Raw genomic sequence first — 24,248 nt, forward strand, 5'->3', positions numbered from 1 at the left:
CTTGAAGGTGGTGGTCAGTGTCCTATGCTTCCACACCATCTCAGGGGAATGTAACTCGATAAGCCAGTCATTGGATGCTGCAGAACGGGCATACAAAGCTCTAGAAAAGAGCACAGTCCAGCCCAGCACTGGCAGGGGGAGGCTTAACTAACAGAGCTGTAATTCTGTTACACTGATGCAGTCATGCTCAGATTCATTATCATTACCTCTCTCCTGTTTTTATCTTTACAGCTTTTGTTTGGAACAGGAAGCAACATTGCAGGGTTTAAAAAATTACACCTTTTGACTGAGATGTTTTCAGCTGCCAGTATGACTTCTGCATTCGTCATCAGTCAACTGTTTGTTATGTGCTGAGTTTGTGTATAATCCAGCTAAATCTCAGCAGAATATGGATTGAAAATAATCAATGTATGTCCCATCGTAATCCCCTCAGTTTAATCAATCGCAATGAAAACGGCTGCAACTGCTTGCCAACAACCAGGAAGACTTAGAGCTATTATATCCAATACAACTGATAAGTGAGCCATATGCCAGATGATTCCTCCTTGTTTTTGTATGCCTAGGTTGCAAGTGCACACCCACCTTTTTCATGACAGAAGAGATAGAATTTCAAATTATGGACAGGCATTCCGAGGGTGGATGTATTACACAAACTTTCTCTTAACACCCAGAAGGTCTCTAAACATTCTTCATCAAATTGTACCACATCTTTCATATCACTATCAGCCTTACTAAAAGCTTTGCAATCAAAGAAAAGTTTGGATTACACAGAGAACAGTACCCAACAATTCCTAGGAACATCCCCATCTCCTTCTGGGTGGACAGAGGATTATGTGTCCGAAAAGCAGAAAGACAATCTTTTGAGACTTTTAGTTACTTTTTCAAAGTGATGACCAAGATACACCACCTCCATTTTACAGTACTGCATTTTGTAGGGTAAACATTGTAACCCTTACCAGCTAAATGATTCAACAAGGCAACTGGGTCAAACCCACAATCCTCTTTCATCTTAGATGCCACCAATAGGCCATCAGTGCATTGCACCAACAGTGAGTTACGAGGCAACCTTACATTTTCTAGATCTTTCTTTAAGACTGGGCTAAAAAATGTAAGGACTTTAAGTATATCTGTGGAAGATCCAACACCAAACGAGAGTTTGATTTTGAAATTGATATGCAAATAAGTACTGACTATCATCAAGGAGGAGAATGGAGAAGAATGCTTGGCACAAGTCATTCGGCATCTGAAGGAATCTGCAGTAGCATCACTGTTGGATTCTGTACCACTGGACAACATGGAATCATTATTTTATTTTGTTTTTCTGGAATCCTAAACTATTCTTCATTTACCACTTGGTTTAATTCCAATCATGGAAGAACTGCAAGGACTACCAAGCACGTCCCAAAGAATTCCCGGTTCAATCATTTTTCAATAACAGGCTTTATTCCTTCTTCGGCTTCCCTTGAACATTTGTATTGTTTCTGGGAAAAACAGCGTTGGGTTTAAAGTTAATCCTGACAGACTTTGCCCTTTAAATTAATCCTATCTCTTTAATGGAAAAATCACATACCTCTTCTTTGACAGCATGTTTTAAACCCAAAGGTGAATCCTTTTTAATCAGGACTGGCCATTTCTGGACGCTTGAGTCTTGTGATTTAACCTAAAACACTGAATCTTTATCTTGATTCTCAACTGCAAATACCAACCATCCTGTGCAGAATAAATCACACAGTTCCTCTTGCAAAGCAAGTCTTTGCTCAGAAGGTTTACAGGACTCGAATCACGCAGAATGAACTGATAATTATTTTCCATTGACCCTATTTTGACAGGCAGATCTGCTGTAATCTGAATAAAACTCTGTTTATTGCTCATGCTGACAACTTCTCTAAAGGGAGCGGTATATAACATCAAATAAACGAACTGTACAGCATGTAGCCATCGTATATAGAAAAAACCGGGGAGGCCATTCACTTGTTAATGTATGCGCCACACTGGTCTTCCTCAAGGACTGCTCCAAGAAAGCAATCCTCTTCCCATCTCAGGTGCCATTATTGGGAAATATTCTCTGGAGAAAACTGCTCAGTATCAGTGGATTCTATGGTATTATGTTTTTCATATTTTGTTGCAACCCTGGCATGTAGGCACATTCATGCAAATCTGCCTCTGATCATGCATGTTCTGCACAAGAGCTGGTTGGCTTGGGCCAATGACTATCTGTATCTGATTCACATTTCTCTGCATCTGAGGAACAAAACCATTCTGAATCTGAATTTCATTGTGTTGGCATTACTGCTTCCAGTGCCTGATATTACTGAGAACTTACCCGCAGTGCTCTTATTCAATATGTCATTATCTAAGTTTATTCAAGAATTATTCACAACCATTCTTTTACTACATTTCACCTGCATCACCCCATTCCCCATTTTCACACCTTGCATTAAGGACATCAAATTCATTTCAGCATTGTCAAATGGCATATAATCAAAATAAGAACCCATTAAATGATTCCTACTAGTCCTCTCAAACTGCTTTGTCTAAGCAACCATCAGCTTTCCCTTAATCTTTTCTTCACATCAAACCAGTCACTACCATACTTGCCAAGTTTCAAGATTTCATCTGTTTTTGGTCTGCCAGCACATCACACTTTTCTGTATATAAGAACTGAGCTCAGAACATAAACCCATCACAAAGGCGGAAACAGCCTGTTTACACCATCTTTCTCAGGAGCCTTAAATCTAATGTGCTTTTTATAAAAAGCTGCACAAGTCTCTCATAATAGGCATGCACTGATTCTTTTGGCTCTTGTAAAGATCTCAAAATCTTTGCCCAGTTAACACCTTCCTCTGGCACCTTCTTTTTCAAATGCTCTATGTGAGTAAATGGGGCGTAATATATGGTGTGGTTGTTCAACCTTATTGTGTAATAAACTTACCAACCCCTTTAGGTCCAGTCGTTTTGTCTGTAAAACCCTCAGTTAAACCCTGGTTAGCTGTGGCACTGAGCAGAAAGGCTTACACAGAGGAACAAGTGTAAAGCATTTAAACAGCACCAAAACAATTGAAGATGAAATCGACACAACACGTAAGAAATCCATCCCCAATTTATAAAAACAGACTATTTTATGAGAATTTAAACACTAGAATGAAAAATATCCACAGGAGAGTTCACGCAACTATAATTTAAAGCAATTTCACTCAACTGCAAACAAGCCTTAGCAAAAACAAAACTTAGTTAAGTGTCAATGCAGTTGGTTAGAAATATTTGGGGCAACCAACCCCAGCAGAGAGCTAGTCGGGGGTCAGCAAAGTCTTCAGGAATAGTTACCTTCCCAGAAGAAGCAGTCCTTCATCTGTTCCCGGCATTTTATCTGCATTGCAGTGGATTCCTATGGAGTGGTCGTGATGCAAGGGATGAAGAGTGCTGAAGATGTTCTAAGGATGCTGTGGGTGTGATGCGTCCCACGAAGTCCTCTCCGGACTGGCCAAAGTCCAGTCGCCACTGGACTACCAGTCACCGTTTTTGGCAGTCACAGGCTAATCCTTCTTGAGTTGATAACGCACCTTCTGCAGGTCCCAGCAACTCTGCAACAGCACTCTAGGGTTCAGCAAGCTTGGATGCAACTCTGTGCATGGGGTCTTGGTCCTCGGTGCTGCACAGTGGCACTGGTAGCAACTTGAAGACAGTCAGCTTGTTCCTGGAGTTCTCTTCGACTGACTGGGCTCTGGAGAGAGCATCTCCTTGAGCAGGACATGGCAGGCAGTCTCTCTCTTCACTAGCCAGCAGGTGCAGTCCTCATTCATTGGTGCAGCATCTTTTTGCTGGTCCCTCGGTGCAGCAGGGCAGTCCTTCTTCCAAGTCAGTCAAGATCTGAGGTCTGGGTGCCAAGGGTGACCCTCTGATGCTCCGAAAATGCCCTCAGAGCAGGATGCAGTTGGTAGCCAATGGGCTACAAGGTCCCTTCTCACCTGGTAACTCCTTTCCTTGGAGCGTGGCATCTGGCTATCCCAGGATGCACCATTCTGCCAACTCCCAAGATAGCAAGACACCTCTCTTGGTGTTCAAACCTCATTAGTCCACTCCTGGGGTGTGGCTACCTCAGGCCTACACACCCTGGGGGAAACTAGTTTAGCATCTGGTTTCCTCTATCTGCTCCCCGTGCCAGCCTGTCTACCTCAACAATGCAGCAGCCCTCACCCCTGGTGTTACACATCTGCCCATCAAAGGCAGCTTCACATTTGAAGCCTGCCTTTTGGGGCTAACAACCCAGTGGCTTCCTGTAGGTGGGAGGATATCACCTCCCTGGTCTATAGTCCCTCATTGTTCTCCTTCCAGAAAGTCATTGGCATGTCTCTCCAGGAGGGCAGAAAACTGTCTCGTGGAACAGGCTCCATGTGTGCCTAGTAAGGCACAGGAGTTTTGAAATGCAACAAAGTGGCAACTTTACTAAAGCTGCACACTGCAACAATTTACATTAATTTCGACTTGAGATCCAAATCGAGCTTAATGTAAAAAGCTGTTTGATACTTTTAGTGTTCTACTGTCAGTACATGCAGAGTACAAGTCCTGCCAATGTCATATGTTGCACCCTGCCATTAGGGCTTGGTAAGCCTGCCGGAGGGGTGACAGACACGTCCAGGGGAAGCAGTGGCTTTGCCATTGCTTTTAATGACAAACTCAGGCTAGCAGTGCACGACTGCTCTACCAGTCTGCAGGTGCAGAATAGGGGACGGTTTTACTTAGGAGACATCCAGAGTGGCACAATCGATACTACAAACCCTGGGGTACCCCTCTAACTTACATGTCCTGGGTACCAGGGTACCATTTACAGGTGAGGTAGCCAATTCTAAATTTCCTAGCCTCAGTCTGTGCCTTTCCTCCCAAGTTTGCAGGCACACATATCCATTGTCTTCAGTAAGCAGATGGCACATTGCTATCTGACCACACTGCTGTGGGGAGGCAGTGGGCATTGGAGGTTATTTTGTTGTACTGCAAGGACAACACATTAGCAGTTAACCATTCAAAAACAAAAAGCCAAGAATCTGGTGCCAGAAGCAACAACTCCACCCTTAAATTTAAGTTTACCATGATTGAAGTAGTCCATGAGCAAGTCTAAAGTATATAGGCTTTCATTTTCATCACTGTGGGTCACATGTAACACAGCTCTCTGCTTAAAAGGTTTCTCCTTGTCCATGATAATGAGCTTTAAAAATCTGGAAATAAAGATGTGCAGCCCAGATCTCACAAATATATGCAAAGTGACTGAAGTCAAGTTTATGCTAACATTAACTTATGGCTCAGTGATATTAAAAAAAAAAAAGACTCATGGTTGGACAAAGCGTGAACACAATGTTATAGAAGCTGGTTTTGTCTCCTCGTGTCCACCCTGTCATCGCTAATTCACTGGAATTTGGACTGAGCAAACAATCCATCCTTATGAAAGCTCGGCTACGTCGTTAAGCTCAAAGCGCCCCCTAAAAAACCCTTAAAGATATGATTTGACTTAGCATTCGGGATGAGCAGTTTAGATGGGAATCCACGGTGAGAACTACAATGGAACTTTTAGGAGCCAAAAGTATCTATGAACAAAATCTGCCCCCAAATTTAATTTCAAAAGTGCTAACTAAAAACTCTAAGATAAAATCGAAAGAGGATTTGCAAGGGGTAGCTCAAAAAGCGCACATTGATCTATGACCTTTGTCTACTGAGGCCAGGAGAAAGCTTCATACTTATCAAGCCGGATGAAACAATCACTCCCATCTTATGAGACTGCGATTCAGCTTAATTCTCCTCAAAGCATACCAATTTGGGTGTTTAAAAGGCTCTTGGAGTACAATTGTTATCTGTGTAATTTTAGAAAGGACTTGCTGATGCACACAATTTGCCTTTGTCTCGCCCTCAAAAGCATAATGTGCTACTGGTTAAAACCAATATTCAGGAGCTTGGGCATCACTCAAAGCAGCAAATAGGTTACTGAATGCTTGAGCGACACTGTTAAGCTCTCAGCTAGATGTGTGAAATTTCTCAAGGAAGAACTAACGTTATTGAATTTGAGCTCCACTGACAGTTAAAAAGATGTAGCTGCCAACATAAACTTGAGCCAAAGCTGTGGCTTGCCGTTGTCCCTTAGCTTCGTTGTTTCAGCTGGGCCAGGGACAGTGAGGACTAGGCCTGACAGGCCAATTCTTCCGCACATTCTACACTTTACAGTCTGATTGAGAGTTCGGACCCCTCGCCCATCAGCCCCAATAACTTTGCATAAGGCTGCAATTTTTGTGGTCAGACATACTTATTTTCATGGCTTTGTACTCCTAAGGCAGTCATCCTATTGGCCATTGATTAATTTAAAGGCCACATACTACCCAGGACGAATGGACTTATCGGTCACAAGGTCATATTGATTCATTGTTTTTATTCTATTTTAAATTGTGTATGGTGCATTTGGCATATTATTATGGTTTTAAATAACTACAAATCATATATTTGTTTTACTTACTTCCAATTGGGTACAGCCAATTCGACATTTACTTTAGGGTCAGATCACTGACACTGATGTTTGGTTAGCAGGCCTCACTGCACTCAGAGTTGAAAAACGAGGGGAGGGGACCACACAAAAAGGGGCATTTCCTTGCATCCCATCACCTTGAATTTGTCAGCAATCACATCAGATGAAGCATTATTAGGACCAACCTTAACTGATTCTTCAGTTTGCCAAGCAACAGCAACCGCAAACAAATTCAAATCAGCACAGAGCATTTTTGAGATATTAGCCAACCTTGTCAATCCTTGCCCTATTTAAACTATCTTTATTAGCATTTTTCACATACACATAACAGCAGTTCTGCCAGCTCTTGTCACCACAGTTACTATTATCATCTTACATCATTTCTGCGCCTACAGGAGTTACATGCTCTTACGGTGGTAAGGAATAAAGAACAGTGAATTATTACAAACAATAAGCCAAACCCACAGTCATCGTGTCCAGGATGTCCCATGATGGCAGGAGTAGCCCAGCCATCCGATGAAGCTTAGGCCCCTTACTGACAATCCCCCAGTTTGTTGGCAGTTATCGCCTTTTGGGAATAGATCCTACAACTGGGTTTTTCACCATGATCCCTCAACCTCTCTATAGACATTGCTTTCCCCAATGAGGAAGGTATGACCTGTCCCCTGGTCAACAGAACTTATTTTCCTACACCTCATTCTTCCATGGGTGCCTGCAGTTAATCTAAAAATTCTTCCCAATTCGCTGTTATAGGCTTCTTTCGCAGGACCCATGCCTCTTCTCGCCTCAATACTATTGCTTCTGCCCTACCCTATTTAAGCATCTCCGTGCTCCAGCGCTCCACCCCAGGCAGTGCTACGGCCTGCCAGAGCATAGTTATTAGTATGTAGGCTATTAGCATTACCAGGTCTATGAAGCCTGTGGTGGCAACCCCGGTCCATTTCTTTCCTTATAATCCAAGCAGGCAACTGGCCATAGTGTGAAGGTCAGTGCAACCCGTGAGGTCAGTGAGTTTATTCATAACCGGCATCCACAGGTCATTAGCTATGGAACAGTTCCAAAACATGTGTGCTATATCTGCCCCGGGCTCCGTACACTATCAGCAATTTGGGAAGGATCTAGAAAATATCCTGTGAAGTCTTACCAGGTTAAGATAAGCTCTGTGCAAAATATTGTGTTAAATGTATTGGAACCTGGCGTTACAGAAGAACTTCCTTGGGTAGAGGAGTGTTCTACCCCATTCCTTCTGCATTAACTCTTGGCCCTTAGTCTTTTGCCAGACTCTACGAAGTGGGAGCAGGGGGTTCTGTGTAGGTTTTGTGGGTCAGCCAGGTTATCAAAGGGAGGCCCGCACCCACAGTCAGAATGGTGTGTACTATCACGTCGGTGGCAGGTCCTGTGTATGTGATCTGCCATAGTCGCCCAAGTTCAGCAGTCAGATGCCCATAAGCCAAGAAGTGTCCTGCCGGGACTCCTTATCATTGCGCAACTGTTCAAATGCAATCGGGACACTATCCTGAAACAAGTTCCCCAATGTGGTCACCCTGGCTTCCTCCCCCGACATTACTCCTGCATCTCCAATCTGCTCCTGAAATGGCGGTATATACCCTATGCATAACTCAGTCCCATATGGGGACATGTCCAACATATGGCATAAGCTCCTCTTATAACGGCTATAAGCTTTGTGCAGCAAGTTGTTGATCTGACGGCGGAGCACTGCCTGCGGTAGGAAGGCCTCGCTCACTGTTCTCTGCACCCAGGCTGCAGGAGCCAGTCCCAGGTTTTCCAGATGTCTGACCGCTAACCAGCAGGCAGGCCACTGTAGTTGTGCCGCCAAATAATAATGTTAAAAATTTGGAGATCTTCCCTTTCTACTAGAAGCACAAAATTCTGCTGAAGACAATCCGGACGGAGTGGGAATAGGCAGTTCTTTGACCATTTCACTCCCAATCTTGAGGCAGTCTGGAATTTTGCCAGAATGGCCGTTATAGCAACTATTCCCTCCCATATCTCTGATACGTATATTAACACGTCGTCCGCATAGAATTAAACCATTTATGTTGTCCTCTATTGGTATCGCCCAGGTCTGCCCCTTCTGTCAAAGCCTCAGCGCTAGCAGTGACCTATGAACAGGTTTCTCTTGCAATTTTTATAAATGTGCTGCAAAAACATAAAGATCACTTCTTGTCAAGGGAACATGCACATACTTTCATCCATGTACTTCTTTAAGTGGGAATTCTAAAACTGTCCCCATTTCGGAATCATTATTTGACCCCTTTGCTTTCTTTCCTGTCTCTGTAGCTTTCTTTTTATTAGTGATTCTTTACTTTCACGTTTTTATATCTCTAAATCACTCCATTACCTTATCTTTTCAAATAAAGACGCACTATGAACACTTAAGGTTATTAAACCTAATTCTTTTGCTTCACCATTGGTGAGATATCTCTTATAGTTTCTCCTCACCTTTTTCATTTTACTTATGTCTACCTCACCGTCATCTGCCAATTCTTTGAGTGCGTTATGTGTTTGATTGCACATCTTGCTGCTTGTTTGATCAAATATCTCATTCATCAACATTTATGACAATAATCTATTCAGGTCAATTGTTCCTTGTGAAACTTCCACAAAATCAAATTTTAAGAGCTCATTCATAATAACTCTATTGAGGATTCTTCAATTACAGTAGTAGCAATGGGAAGGTCAACTGGAATTAGAGAAACAGCTACCATATTTCAACTAGTACCCTGCAATGCTATCATTACAATCTCAGATACAGCACTGTCTATTCTACTCAGAACTGGAGGCGCAGCTGGTCCCTGTCGTTGTACGCCCATGCTATCTTTCTTTGTACCCTTATCTGGTGCTGCAGCAGGACCGGATTCATGTCTCTTTAATCCAATAGTATTTGGAGGAGGTCTCAAATTTAAAATGCCTTTTAAAGTTATCCTTCTCATGTGATTATTAATTTGTTTCTCAATGGCTCCTTCATCAGTTTCCTTTTTGTCTGCCGTCTCTTTGATTATTGCACGGAAGAGTTTTACTTCCTCTATCATATCCTCCTTAAAGTCCCTCTCCTGTCAATCCCACTTAGCTTCAGGCCATTGCCTAATGAACCCTTCAGCTTCTTCAACTTTTTCTTGGTCTCCTTCTCTGTAGCCACCCAATCCCATTTATTCAATACTTCAAAATGTATAGGTCTAGGAAACAGCTATCATTCACTGTCTCAAAAAATCTAGCTTTCTAATATTAAAGGTATCCTTTAAAGGAAATTGCAAATCTTTGTAAGAAGTGGTATACTCATGCTATTCAGAAATGCACGTACACATATAAAAACCAATGTCCATCATCATCTCATATGCAGGTATTCTCTTGGCAAGTAATTTCTGATCTTCAATAGAAGGTACATGTGACAGGTCCAGTAATAATAGAGGCTTTGAGTCGTATTGGTATGGGTTACTATGCTTTTATTTAGAATCATATTCTTTCCACACGGTTGACTTTCTTTCCTGTTTCGTGTTTCATTACTATATCTTGTTTGTAAATCTTCCCGGTTTGTTCTGGTTCGTTACTCTATTTCTTCTTTCTTCTCTTTTAGATTTCAGATGGGCGTCTCAGAGATCAGCCGTGGAGGTTAGAGGAGAGAAGAAGAAGAAAAAGCCATTTAGAAAGTACGTTTCATTCACTTTCTATTTTTCTCTTTTTTTTTTTTCCTGGCCTTTGTATTTCTCTCTGTTGTCTCTTCTAGTTTCCCTTTCTCCTTTTTCTGACCTGTTTTCCAAAACAATAACTTTTCTTCTCTTTCCGTCTGTTTTCTTTCTTTCTTTCTTTCTTTCCTTCCTTCTTGCTCTGGGTTGTTCTATAGCCCTTGTCACTCTCTCCCTCTCATTTTAATATCTCCAGTGCCTTTGCTTGTCCCTTTTACTGGTAAACACGGTCTTTTTTTCCCTTCGTCTCCATGCTTTATTGGTTTTCCTATACTTTTCGCTTTCACTCTCTTGTTAACGTGCCCGGTGCCCAGTGGTTAAAAAAACAATAAGATTTTGTGCCTTCCTGTGCTCTTCCCGTCCCCTCTCCCCCCTTCCTTTTAGTATCTCCAGTATTCCCCCTCCCCGTATCCCTTTGAGGCTGCACCCTGTACCTGGATGGGCGACGTTCTTCCCAGAATGTGGCCGGCCTTTTCGCGTCGCCTCTCTACGTATGCGGCAGTGTCTTCTACATTGCGGTCTTCCTTTGGAGCGCTTTCTTCGTCGCTCTCCAATGATTCCTCCGCAACCACTGTTTCCTTAGCACCCCGCGCCGCCGTTCCTCGCAGTCCTCCTCCTCTTGTCATCTCTGCTGCTCCTCCATCCGTTCCGGTCGCCGTCCTGTGCAAACCTCCTTCTCCCACCGAACTCTCTCCTCTTCCTTTTCGTACAGGGTTTAAAACCCCTACTATTTCCAGGTCATCCTGGTGGCCTCCCTTCCAGTGAGGTCCTGCCTCATCCGAGATAGTGTCTTTGCTCTCCGAAGTGCCCCCGGGGTACTCGCAGACCGGCGCCGATCTTGGTGCATTATCACAGTACACTAGAAGCGTTTGCCTTTTTCTGCATCACACCAATTATTTTTGCTCATATCAGTCTGAAAATCACACAGTATAAACTTGCGAACAACAGCTAATCTCTGTGCGGCTGTTAAAAAAGGTTACCCAATCACAGTGAGGCTCTGTCAGCTACCAGCCAATCTCTGTGTGACTGTTGAGACATCTCACCAATCCAAGTGCAGCTTCTCAGCTGACTAGCCAGACACTGCCACTTCTCTGTGAATAAGCGTGACTTGCTCCGTGAATAAGGAAACCAATTACACAGTTCTTCTCAATTAACTGACACAAAAAAGCAACAAAAAAAACTTGTCTGTTCAACCTAAATAGAAGTAAATTAAGCCAGTTAGAATAAGAAATACACAATTAAAACAAAATCAGAACCAACCTAGATTTGACACACAAACTTCTATGAAGGAGATTTAGTTAATCTATAAAACCCTGTCTGTGTGCATGTGGCACCTGACAATACACACTATCTTTGTGTAGACAAGTAAAAACAGAATATCTTCAGATCTTGTATTTTGACAACTCTAATCACCATCCCAACAATAATAAAAGAAATTCTCAAAGCAAACTACAAATAAGAGTAGTATATCAAAACAACAGTAATCAAACCACCAATTGAACCAAAGCCAACAAAGCATATCCAAATGCCTCACATACAGCATACCATTCCATCTCTCAGCACAAGACTCAACATCTCAATAAGGCTCAGAAAAACAATCACAGCCACCAGACTAATTTCACCCTGTTCATACGTACAATCCAAATTGTTCCGTAACAGCATGCAAGTCAGGTTCTTGGGCAAATCCTTCAGGATAATCCACACAGGAAAATGCACTATCACTGAGGACTGACTCGGCAAAAAAATAATTTGAAAAGCAGAAAGGAGGTGCTCTTTAACATCAACATCCTCTACTTCGACGGCCGTGGGTGTGGTGTACCTCACAATTTTAGACAAACTCACAATATACCTCAACCAGAATGATCACATTCCACAGGGCTGGAGACAGTGATAAACCTCAATTTCATGAGGCAAAAAGTCCCCACGGTAAGGCATGTCCCAAAGCATCAAAACCAAAAATCTATGAAATAAAAGTACAACGGTTTATTACAAATTCCATACTAAGTGATACAGAATCAAAACTATGAAGGTTCTCAATGTAAAAGTTATACAAAGAATACAAAAATCAGCAAGTTCCAAGTTGGCATCAACATTGAGAGAGTAATGGGGGACATCCTTAGTACAACAGGAAAATCTTCTGGCTCACCCCAAAACAGAGAGTATTATACATTAATAATAAGTTCTGCAGGCTCACCGTGGTGTGAGCAAATGTAGCATTTCACACCTAATACGATCCCACTACTTGAATAATTATTCAGCCTCCCCTATGCTAATGTTGTCTGGAGTTGCTAGAACAAAACTAGATCGATTGACAATAGTGTGTTATATAAATGAATAGAACACAGCAAACCAAAAGAAGGACCTTGGAAAAGTTTTAGGTTGTGACTGAACTGGGAAAAGTTCACCAAGAGCAGAAAAATAATAACAGTGGAAATAAACCAGTATATCGCAGCTTAAGTGTGTGCTGAAGGATATGCGAGGATCCAGGAAGTAGGTACGACAAAAAGAACATGCATGACAGGTGTGACTTCTATCGTACACATGTGTAATCAAATGTGAAAATACATTCTGCATCTTATTAATGATGCACATAAATATAAACCCACAAAAATCTTATACAAAGGACACTAGCACTCAGCACCAGTTTTTCTGGAACAAAATATCAATTAACAACAAAATGTATACAAAGCAAGTGCTAGTACTCAGCACCAGTTTTTCAGAAAAGAGGCTAGTATACGACAGCTAGACTGACAGAGCTTAAAGCTCACTCAGGCGCTGAACTGAGGTTATCACAATGAGAAAGACCATCTTTAGGGTCAGAAGATGAAGGGAACCGTAGTGCAGGGGCTCAAAAGGGGTACACATAAGGAAGGCAAGGACCAAGTTAAGGTCCCATTGTGGGATCACAAAAGGTTTGGGGAAGATGTCAGAGGAGTATATCAAACCCATACTTCTGTTCAGCTCAAACTGAATCCTTATTGACCTTGGCCATACACTTGCTTGAGCTCAGACCTCTACTAACATGTCCCCTTGTACACTTTGACTCTAAGTCAGCACCTTTGCCTAGGAGCTACCCGCCAGCACTCACACACACCACAGATTGTACTCTAACCTGTGGCATCACAAAAGGGTTAGGAGGAAACATGTGGACCTTTGAGAAAAATTTCACAACAGGGTAATTAAAAAGCGATGGTTGGTCCGTGAAATGCAAAAAGGCCCGAAGGGGCGACAAATAACCCTACAGTACCCACTGCAAGTCCTTGCTGCACCAAAGACATAGCGAAACAGCTTTTAGTGATGGTGGGGACACATATACCCACAATATGGTGATTGCAATTTTTATGTGGACCTGCAAGAGGCCAGTGAGCGGGACACTTCCCCTGACACAGGGCTGGTGTCCCCACCTGGCCTTTCCAGAGAGGCTGCTTCGTTTGCTATTGTCATTAGACTGGCAGCCAAGGTCTTAGGTTTCCAGGTGCATTCCGTTCAGGTGCAGACCAACGTCCTCACAGAAGTATTATAACCTGGAGAATACACATCTGGACCCCTACTACTGTTCAATGACCACAGACTGACACCCCCAAGGGCACTTGGACCAAACCCTGCTTTTGTCCATCTCTAAACAGACATGTGACCCGCTCTGGGTGACCCTTGGGGGAGTTTGGATTGGGGGATGGGGCGGGCAAAATGTGCTGTCCTACCAGAGGTGAGTCAAAATATATAAGGGACGTGTGAGTAGGGGATGAGCTTGAGCAAGTGTACGGCCAAGGTCGATATGGAGTTAGTTTGAGTTGAACAGAAGTATGGGTTTAACGTACGTCTCTAGCCTCTGCGGCATCAATGAGGCAGAAACTAGCATGAAGTGTGGTGCCAGGCATGGAGTCAGCTCTGGAGTAGGAGCAGAACTTGAAATGGGTTCAGGAGTCACAAGTGGTGCCTATGATGCACCTGCCTTTGGTAACCCAACTAGAGGCCTCGCCAGATCCATGAGTTTCAAAGGTGAGTCAAAGGGAGCTTGTCAGAGCCTGAAGCTGCATAGCATAGCTTCCTTAAACACTTCAGTTTGTTGTGGTGCTGCCGGCAGACCCAGAAATTCAGGGTGCAACCAGCTTGGGAGTCAGCTCCTTAGTAGGGGACTTGGATCTAGACCATGGGGCACACCTTGATGTCTTTGAGATCCTCTTGAACTTCTTGTGTTTTTGTTTTGGATTTTGACTTACCTGTTGACTTGAATCACAATGAAGACCTGTTGCAATAACGGCCCCAAGACCAGCAACAGGCCCATATCCTTGACTTTGAGCCAGAGTGGCCATTATATGACTTCCTTTTGTGCTTGGAAAAGTAAAGTTTGGCTTCACAGTCCGAAACACCATCACGTGCATCAGGGCACATTCCTCGCATGACTTGGAGTCATGGCCCGACTCCAAACATGAGACATACCTCATGGGAACCTGTTGCAGATATTTGGTTTCAACAGTCCCTACAAGGCTTAGCCCTGTTTATTTCCTTGCATACTGGAAAGAATTATTTGGGGAAAAAGGCTTGTCAACTCACGAGTAAAAGCTAGGAGGTAGCTCTGTGCCCACATACAAAGGTACGGAAAGGAAGGAACTGACATCATTAAACTTGAGTGATGCCTATAGGTCATCACTTCCAGGGCTTAGTGGAGTCTACCTGGATACGCATGACGCCATCTACAGACGTGTAGCAGCTATACTGAAAAATCTTCCTGATTTAGTCTGGCACCTGGGGATATTCTAAAGGTGAGGAATGTGCAGATAGAAGTATCTATTAGAACTTGCTCTATTTCAGAAGATCCATTCCTTCAATAATATTGCATATAATAATATAGCATTTAGTGTTTTGAAAGCAAATAACAGTCTTGTGGCTTTAAAGTAAATAATGATTTATGAAATGAGCTTATGTTATCCTTATGTATTGCAAACATAATGGAAGCATTACATGACCCTCGATGACCCTGTGGTTCGACAATGCTGATAAAAATATTTTGTGCTGTAAACCGCTGCTCATCTCACTTGTGTGCTCCCTTACGTGCAGCCCGACTGCCAGCGTGCTCCATCTTACGTCTGCGTCTGATGATTGTGAGAGACATATGTGATATGCAACTGAATCCTGCACCACAATATCATCATCCGAGATAGATGTACATACATTTAATCTAAATGTGAAGAATGTATATGAGTAGAAGGCACACCAAACTACGTTTAAACAAGGAAAATACAAGGGAATGTATAAAAACTAATTGTGCAGTGACAGACAAAAGGGATACATATATTTCTATCTAAGGTGTTGTCACCTAATACCGAGATAACAGAGCAAGTTTCAATAATGATCAAGCAAATAGTACATGCTCTCTATTCCTACAGAACCACATTTAGATAATTGATATTCACAAACCAGATTTCGGACACCAGTAAAAAGAAAACATTCTTGCAGTTTTCTTTTCCACATAGGAGAATGAAGCCAAATGTATTGTATTACCTGGCTACTCGTTTATATTGAAGGACATTCATAAAATTAATCTAGGTATTTTCAATGGCTAACAAAATGACAATGTCTTCATTACTGATCACTAACGGCTGACCGATCATAATATAACCCAAGAAAACAGGAAAACGTATTTATAATAAATGCATTCAAAACTGTCAAAAAACAACGTAGGTAGCTGAGGAAAGAAAAAAGGGGGATCTGTTGGGCTGTGACATGAACTCATGCAAACATGTGCCTGTGTTGTAGGCTACTAATATTGAAACTAGTAAGAACGTACCAAGCTCAAAAAAACTCTTTCCACAATTTAGAAGTCGACTCATTGATTGTCTTCTAAAAGCCGTCTTTCTGTTTCTCTAGATAATTTTCATAATTTTGCTTAGTAATATGCTTTCTATGTTTTCCTCAAAGACACATCAGCCTAATTTTCTCTAGTTGCTAGATTCTGGTATATTCCACTTTGATAACACTGGCCTAATTTGCACCCAGTACCAAGTATCTGATGGTAAATCTATCATGCATAAAGAAAACTCATCTTTCACCATGAACGGGACTTTCTGCCTCTTAATCGTTTGTTATATATGAACATAAACATATATTTAAAATTGTTAATCTATATGAAGAATGTCTGGTATCATTCTAAATGTAAGTTCACTTTATAAAACCTTTATCCACAATAATTACTTTACCCGACTGAAAAGTCAGAAATATATTTCCTGGTTTTTTGTTTTTTTTTGTTTTTTAACGTGACGATGAAAGACAGCTACATCACCTTCTCCACGTTATGTCTTTAAAGCAGTGTACAGCAGTGATCACACCTTACTGTGAGTGGCACAACCGGACTACCCACGGAAAAACTTTAGTGGTGTGGGACACAGGAGCCCCTTTCAGGATTGTATGGTCTGGCGAACCTCACCCAATTCAGCCTTGAAAGCAATTCAGCAAACGTCACACAATTTTAGATGCACGATTTACTGCTGAAGATAAAGAATGTTACTTGGTACTGAGAAATATAATATATCTGAGGTTTGTTGTAAAATGATTAATTGGACACACTAAAAAAACTCCTGGGGAGGAGCTAAGGAGGAAGCACACATAAGAGGATAGGATGTCTTTTTTTTCCGCTCATGCTATGGGGCTGATACGGAAATCTTTTCCTGAACGCTCTAACCTACCATTCAACCAGCGTCAGTCACTAAGCAACACATTATTTGGTAATGTTTGGTGATTGTGGGTGAGATATGCCCGAGTCACGCTCACAATCTAGGTAAAGATTTACATAATTTGTACTTACTTCTGATAGAATTTTTACTGTGTAGTCTCTCTGAGCTCTGATTGGCCGGGATGCACATCTCATCATTTTCTTTAGATCCTAATGAAAAGACTGATGTGGCAATAACAGTACCTGTTATTCAAATTAATGACAAAATTATAGTTAAATTAAAACCCCTTTTTTTACTAATACACACAAGCACCACATTTTTTTGTCAGCTAGAAACAAACAGTGTTACTAAACTGCACTTCTCAAAAGGTTGTATCAAAAGTAGCAATAGAAAGTGGCTCTATTTGATGTTTGAAAGGTTCAGTAGGTTAGTAACTGATCTTGAAGAAGCAAAATGCAGAGCAGTATGTCTTAATGTTCCTATGTAAAGTTCTCCGACAGTCGATCCAGCTGTATGCAAAGAGCTCAAATGCACCAAAGTCTCAAGTGCTATATAAATATTTTGCATACAACTACTAATTAATTGTATGCCCACGTAGCAAGATCATCATTACATATACTAAAATGACAGACTAAAGAAGTAGTAGTCATCGTGGTTTCAGGAAAACCTGATCTGTTCCAAATGTTCAAGATCTTGGTATAACATACATTTATATTTAGTGGATCGAAATCATAAAGATATTTGTTACATTTATTACTGAAAATACCTGCATTTACATCTCCCAGGAATTCACACAAGAATAACTGACAGGCATAAATGTATTTACTACTGCAGATTTCTCCACCACTATTGCAGAGAAATTCAGATTAGTAAATCTCTCAAAAGGGGCAGGTGCAAGGAGAAGTGATTAGCCTTCAAGGTTTGAGAAAATTCCCAAACTGAAATCGGACTATCCCACCCTGGAAATGCCTGAGATTTGCTCCAGCCAGGATGGGAAGGGGGACGGATCACCACAAACTCTGGGGAATAAATAGGGGGAGAGCTGTCCCCAAAGGGAAAAACATTCACCTCTAAACAATCTTTGCTTTTATTTTGTGCGAGATCTGCTACATCTGAACATAAAAGTACTTCGAAAAATGCCTCCAAATAATTGAAATGTCTCACCTTAGAGTCCTACTAAACAAGGATAAAAGCTATCCTCAATTAGCATAGGGAGGGAAAGCAGCAATTTGTTACGTAGGGGTAGGCTGCAAAATGGCACACACAAAGGAACAGCACTGATGATGAGCCAGCACAGAGTCAAATATTTAGTGACCTGATATTTTCCATCACTCAGTGACACAAGACATCTAATGATACAAAGTACGTAATGTTACTCTTTACCACAAAGTGCACCCAAAAGGTGCCTTTGAACACTTTTAGAGATTCATACTAAACAATACCTGCAGATTCCTTTTTTGTCTTAGAGTTAGAGTAAATGAACAAAGAGAGTGATTCACAGATTTCCTTAGATGAGAGTTACAAGGTGGCCACTGATGCATGTGTATGCACGTAGGCAATGTTATAGGTGCACTAGTGTGGGGATGTGTAATGATGCATGTCGGCCATTTTCAAATTACTCTTCTAACGTGGCATCAGCCAAGCTTGACGGTAAAAGTTAAAAAAAATATAAACAAAGTGCACAGAACGCAAATTAAGGACACAAGTAGCCCTATAACAATTTGCAGATGTCAAGCCCTTGTAAAAAAGTAAATAAGTAAACTAAAGGCACTGCATACCATAGCTGCAAGGAGATGTTTATCATTTTCAATCAAGCAGCAGAACGTTTGTGGAGTTGGAACTCCATTTGAACTTAGGGCTTGATTTAGAATTTGGCAGACGGGTTACTTCGTCTCAAACGTGATGGTTATCCCATCCGTCGTATTACGATTTCCATAGGATATAATGGAATCGTAATACAGCAGACAGGATATCCGTCACGTTTGTGACAGAATAACCTCATCTGCCAAACTCTAAATCAGGCCCTTAGTCTGCAGGCAACAAACACCTAAAGAAGTTTGGAATATATCTTGATAAATAGGTTTCATCTGAAGAAGACAGTATTAGTTCCCAATCAACGAGAAAGATACAATCAGTGACTTCACTGAGAAATAGGTATAGGTGTTTGGGTGGGGTCACAGTAGATGTCCTGAAGAAATGAGATGAAGGAATAACATGAAGACTGGAAAGATCTACAGTCCGGTACAGTCTATAGCAATATGGTAAACTAGTGATAGATGCGGGGTGACCTCATGCTTGCACATATTAGTGGACACCCTCTCTGCTGGACAATCAGATAAGCGGGTATGTGCAGAAAGTCTCAGTCCGACATAAAAAATAAGAGACTAGAAAGGCATGCAGGGTTAAGCCACTGATTATGAAAATGTGTCTATGCTTTCTCAGTCTTGTTCCAATAAGTACTTGGAAATAAAAGTGTTCCATGAGAATGAAGTGCATGTTAGACCCCCCCTTAGCCAGTAGATGTTCCATTATGAACCTATGGGGATAGGCAAAGCTCAGGCCTCGATCCTATTTAAGCTTTGTTTGCTGTAACTGAAATGATCGGGTCAGAGGTTGCTATATTCACATAATTAGGACTCAGATAATTTAAGCCTAGCACAAAATCTGCAGTGCCAATGATCATTCGTCGTTGATCATGGATTAACTCTGATTACTAACTAGCCCAAATTGCTACCTGAATGGACACATTTTGTTGTACCTTTATATGGCTCAGCACATGCCTTTCTTCTTCATCCACTAACAGTAAGGTGAGATTGAATATTGTTACTTTGCTCAACAGTCCTCACTCCTTCAGGAAAATACAACGAAAAGCCACACACCGAGAGCCAGGTAAGTATATTTAAGCACCTCTAAAGTATACTAGCCTAGCGACTATTGGTATAGTTGGAAGATGCAATGCAGAAAATCATTCCTCCTAGCTTACATATCCTTCTTGCAATACTACTGCTGCCAATCAAATAGCAGTCCACACAGAAACAAAACTTCATTCCTTGCTAACAGATCAGGTGGTAGCCCCTTTTTCAGCATATAAGACAAGTGGTGCCAGTCCTTCTTTTAGGTCATTGTGGTAAACATTTATCCAAAAAATGTTTAAATAAATAAAACTAAATTATATGCAATGCCAAGATAAATAAAGGCCAGGTGGATGTACGGGACAAAGGTATATAAACATCAAAGCTGCTAGTAAATGACCAATATGGTGAACTCTCACATTATATCACCATAATATTGTTTCACTTTACACAGCATCCACCGGCTTTGCTTGGTTGCCTCTTTTCAGCGTATGACATGCTCCTAATCTCCTGAGCTGCTCTAAATTCTAAAACAGTGATTCCAAGTATGTCACTGTCAAGAAGCATACACTAGTATATCCCACAGACACCAGCATTTTTTTCTTGGGGTGAGAAGTCCTTGCATTTTCGTTTTGATTCTTGCGAAGGTTCTGTTCTTTTATAGTTGTCAGTGCGCTATGCTGAGTTCTGTAAAGCCAACAATGATATGAAGATATAAAGCCCTCACCCACTCTTTTTCCTCAGCTTCTTCCCAAACTCTCTTTAGTCATTACTAGAACTTCTATGCTTGTTAATCCATCAGTCCCACAAATACTATCAATTGGTCTGGGTAAGTATTTGGCAACTTTACATAATTTGGGAAATTACTTTGACATTTAAATCACATTGAACATGCTACATGCAGGGCACTGCCTGATATGAATTTTTTTATTGTCAAACATCTTGGCGGGATTAGGTGTTCCAATTGAAGGACTAGAGACTATATGAAACAACATGTTACAAATGAAACATGAAAATCAAAACAAAATTGAGTTTGGTGGTTGTCCTCCATCAAAACATGACAGATCAATGTTCTCCATATTACGCATGCGGTAGTCTATATTGCAGGTGTAATATGGGAGATCTCTGCCACATTTGTGACTTATTATTCCCATCAGTGCAACTCTAATTAAGTCCAAAAACTGCTGTAGATCGATGAGCTAACAATCAAAGCATAGAGCACCTCCAAAGTAAGCTATGCAAGTGCAGGGAAATTTGATTCTATTCCATAATGCAACTTGCTTTAAAAGTTATTACACACAGTTCAATGTGGAAGGAGTAACTGTATCCGAACCAAAGTGGGGCTCATGCCACATTGTGGAAAACTTAGAAACACAAAAACTCCTACAGCTATCGCAGTTCCCTCTCTCAAGCAGAACAATATTCAACCTGGTTATCAGGGAATTATTCTTTAAATAAACCAGCGCAATATTCAGTTTTTAGTGAAGGTTAAAATTTAACAGTTCAGAAAATGGACTGTAAGTAATTGGTTCTGTTATGCAACCAGTGGTATCCACTGAAGTCCTCAGCCCGTCAATGTCCCTGTTATTTTTCTGCTATCATTACTAGGAGTCCTAGAAATTCTGCAGGTAAATAAATAACGGGAATAGAATTTTCAGTGTAATAACATCTAGGAATAGCTATTTCCATGCAGATTGATGCATTTCCTGTGAGATTTCACCTGCTTTGAACAGCCAAAATCTCCATGTGAAAAAACAAAACCCATAATTCCACTGGCCTAGGTGATTGGACACATCTGATTTTATGGGCCACTCGTAATGGGAGTCTCAGTGTAAAGACCTACAGAATAGCAACAAATCATTTCACATAATTGAACCAAAGTATAACTTAACCCAGAGAGCTCAAGGCCTGGTGAATTTCTTTCATCACATTCATGTAAAGTTCTTTCTGCCATTTGTGTAAAAGATTCCACTCCTCTTCCGAGAAACAGGCAACAACATCCTGGAACGTGAGCGCCACCTGGAACAGTCAGTTTTCATAAAAACGCTTAGAAACTTCATAAACACATAAAAAGCAAATGCACATGCAAATAGTTATACAAATGCAAATACTTATACATTAATAGATGCGTAATATTCTTATTCAACTAATTCTGACATCAAGTCTCGCCTGTGACATGAACATTACATCAGTACTCACCTGTACCAAGATTATAACGTGGCTACTTTAGTGTAAGAATGTTTGTAATATCTATCATTGCGAGTGTGTCTGCACTTGCCTACTAAACACGGGAAACGTCCGTAACAACGCCAGAAACACGACGACGTTGTTAACGCAAGCAGAACCACGCTTGCATTAACAGCGGCTCCCTTTTTCACTGCCTCAACCATGCATGTGCTGAACAAAGCACATGCGTGGTTAAGACAGAGAAAAAGGGAGTCAGGACGCTGTCAGGTAAGTGGGGCGGGGGTAGTTTTTAGGGTAGTTTTGTTTTTAGGGCAGGGGGTCAGGGTAATTTTGTTTTTAGAGGTGGGGGTCAGGGTAATTTTGTATTTAGAGTGGGTGGGGGTGTCTGGTTTATTTTGTATTTAGGGCGCGTGGGGGGTCGGTTTTTTAGGGGCGGGGTTATTTTGTTTTTAGGAGCAGGGTGGGGGGGTTGGGGTAGGACGCGGTCAGGTAAGTGGGGTTGGGGTAGTTTTTAGGAGTGGGGTGGTTGGGTTACTTTTTTCTTTTTTAAGGGGCAGGGGTGGGGGGTTGGGGTAGTTTCGTTTTCAGGGCAGGCGGGAGGTCGAGGTACTATGTTTTTTAGGGCAGGGGTGGGGATGTCGGGGTAATTTTATTTTTAGGGGAGGGATGGGGGTTGGGGTAATTTTGTATTTAGGGTGGGTGGGGGCCGGGTTTTTAGGGGCGCGGGTTGGGGTAATTTTGTATTTAGGGCAGGTTTTTAAGGGTAGTTTGATTTTTGGGGTGGGGGTCGGTTGTTTTTAGGGCGGGTGGGGGGTTGGGGTAGGTTTTAGGGTTCAGGGTGGGTGGGGGTACTGGGGTAATTTTTAGGGGCAGATGAGGGGGGTTGGAGTAGTTTTATTTTTAGGGCGGGTTGTGGGGGGCAGGGTAGTTGTATTTTAAGGGCAGGTGGGCGGTCGGGTAGTTTTATCTTTAGGGCGGGGTGGAGAGTCGGACTAATTTTGTTTTTAGGGGCGCAGTAGTTTTATATTTGGGGTGGGGGTCAGTTGTTTTTAGGGCTGTTTGGGGGTCGAAGTAGGTTTTAGTGCTCAGGGTAGGCGGGAGTATCGGGGTCGTTTTTAGGGGTGGGTGGGGGGTCGTGTCGTTTTATTTTTAGGGCGGGTGGAGGGTCAGGGTAGTTGTATTTTTAGGGCAGGTGGTGGGGTCAAGGTAGTTGTGTTTATAGCGCGGGTGGGGGAGTTTCATGCAAAGACCATGCACGCCGTTCCTCACATGCCTTTACTAGGCATGCTTTTACAACGAAAAATCATTGTAAAGGCATGCGTGGGTAAAGGCATTCCTGGAAACAACGCAGTCGTTGTTCCGACCACGCTGTTCAGGCATGCATGGTTGGCGCATGCGTTGTTTCATCATACATCCACTAAACACTGTCACACCTTCTCATGGTCATTACAGTTTATATTCATCATTTTCAAGTGTGTCATATAGTTAAAGGTTATTTCCTTTTCACTTTGTGTTAGGTGGGGACATCAAAACTAGCAGTACTGAGTAGATGCACATGTTAATCGAATGTGCATTAACAGACATAAGATACCCAAATTCACTGAACTTAAAGGAGAAATAAAATATTTAAATCCTCATTCTCTGTCACTGAATAACAAAGAACATGATTATTGTGCTATATGTGGTACTTCTGAAGTGAGAAAAGAAATCATCATGATAAAGCGCCAAATGAAACAAAATAAAGTTGATATTGTCAATATTTCCAGTTTCCTGCTTGAATTAGAATTAAAGCAGGTGGCTGAGCCCGAGAATCCGAGGGGCTCGCAGTCCTAACTGGAGGTTAGGTGAGGAAACTGCGTTGGTGGGTAAGTCCACACCTCAGTGGGGACAGCCCGACGAGGCTCACCCAAGGAGACGGCATCATGGTGTTGGCCTCCTATGACTGGGTGTCTGAACAGGAGAAATACCCGCCTGCTCGCAAGACTGCCTTGGTGATAAGCAATTCTGTTGCCTGACTCAATGTTCTATGCTGTGCGTAACTGATCTATGGTCTGAGAGTTAGGGGTGCATTTAATTTCTTAAATTACATTCTACTTGATATGGAAATATATTGTGTTTGTAGTCTAGGAGTTGCCTCTCTATGATAGAGGTAGGTAATGGTTGTGGGTTTAGGACGTTGTTCCTGATAGCAGGAGCTATATTGGATCTGCAATGTGTTGTTTTGTTGTTTCACTGCTTATCCTTGCTTCCTATGTTGGGGAGTGCTTAGTCTTAGTTACAGTGCAGATGGGTGGTCAGCTCACTGCTATGCCTCGCTAGTGGTCGCAAAAAT

At 41.9% G+C, this 24,248-nt stretch overlaps 1 protein-coding gene across 4 annotated transcripts in view; it reads right to left on the reverse strand.

Moving 5' to 3' along the window:
- LOC138298708 (zinc finger protein 180-like) overlaps positions 1 to 24,248 on the reverse strand; it is a 220,578-nt gene that overhangs the window by 101,217 nt on the left and 95,113 nt on the right. For 2 of the 4 annotated variants that reach the window (XM_069236895.1, XM_069236896.1), the window contains 2 exons: positions 21,622 to 21,748; positions 17,009 to 17,119 (listed from right to left, as the gene is read on the reverse strand). In XM_069236895.1, the coding sequence (XP_069092996.1) occupies positions 17,009 to 17,119; positions 21,622 to 21,748 (238 nt within the window). Of the gene's footprint in view, positions 1 to 9,824; positions 10,113 to 10,640; positions 11,304 to 17,008; positions 17,120 to 21,621; positions 21,749 to 24,248 lie in introns of those variants that run through there. The other 2 variants (XM_069236898.1, XM_069236897.1) reach the window with 2 other exon arrangements.

Source organism: Pleurodeles waltl, chromosome 1_2, assembly GCF_031143425.1.
Source record: "Pleurodeles waltl isolate 20211129_DDA chromosome 1_2, aPleWal1.hap1.20221129, whole genome shotgun sequence".
In the NCBI taxonomy this organism is placed as follows: Eukaryota; Metazoa; Chordata; class Amphibia; order Caudata; family Salamandridae; genus Pleurodeles; species Pleurodeles waltl.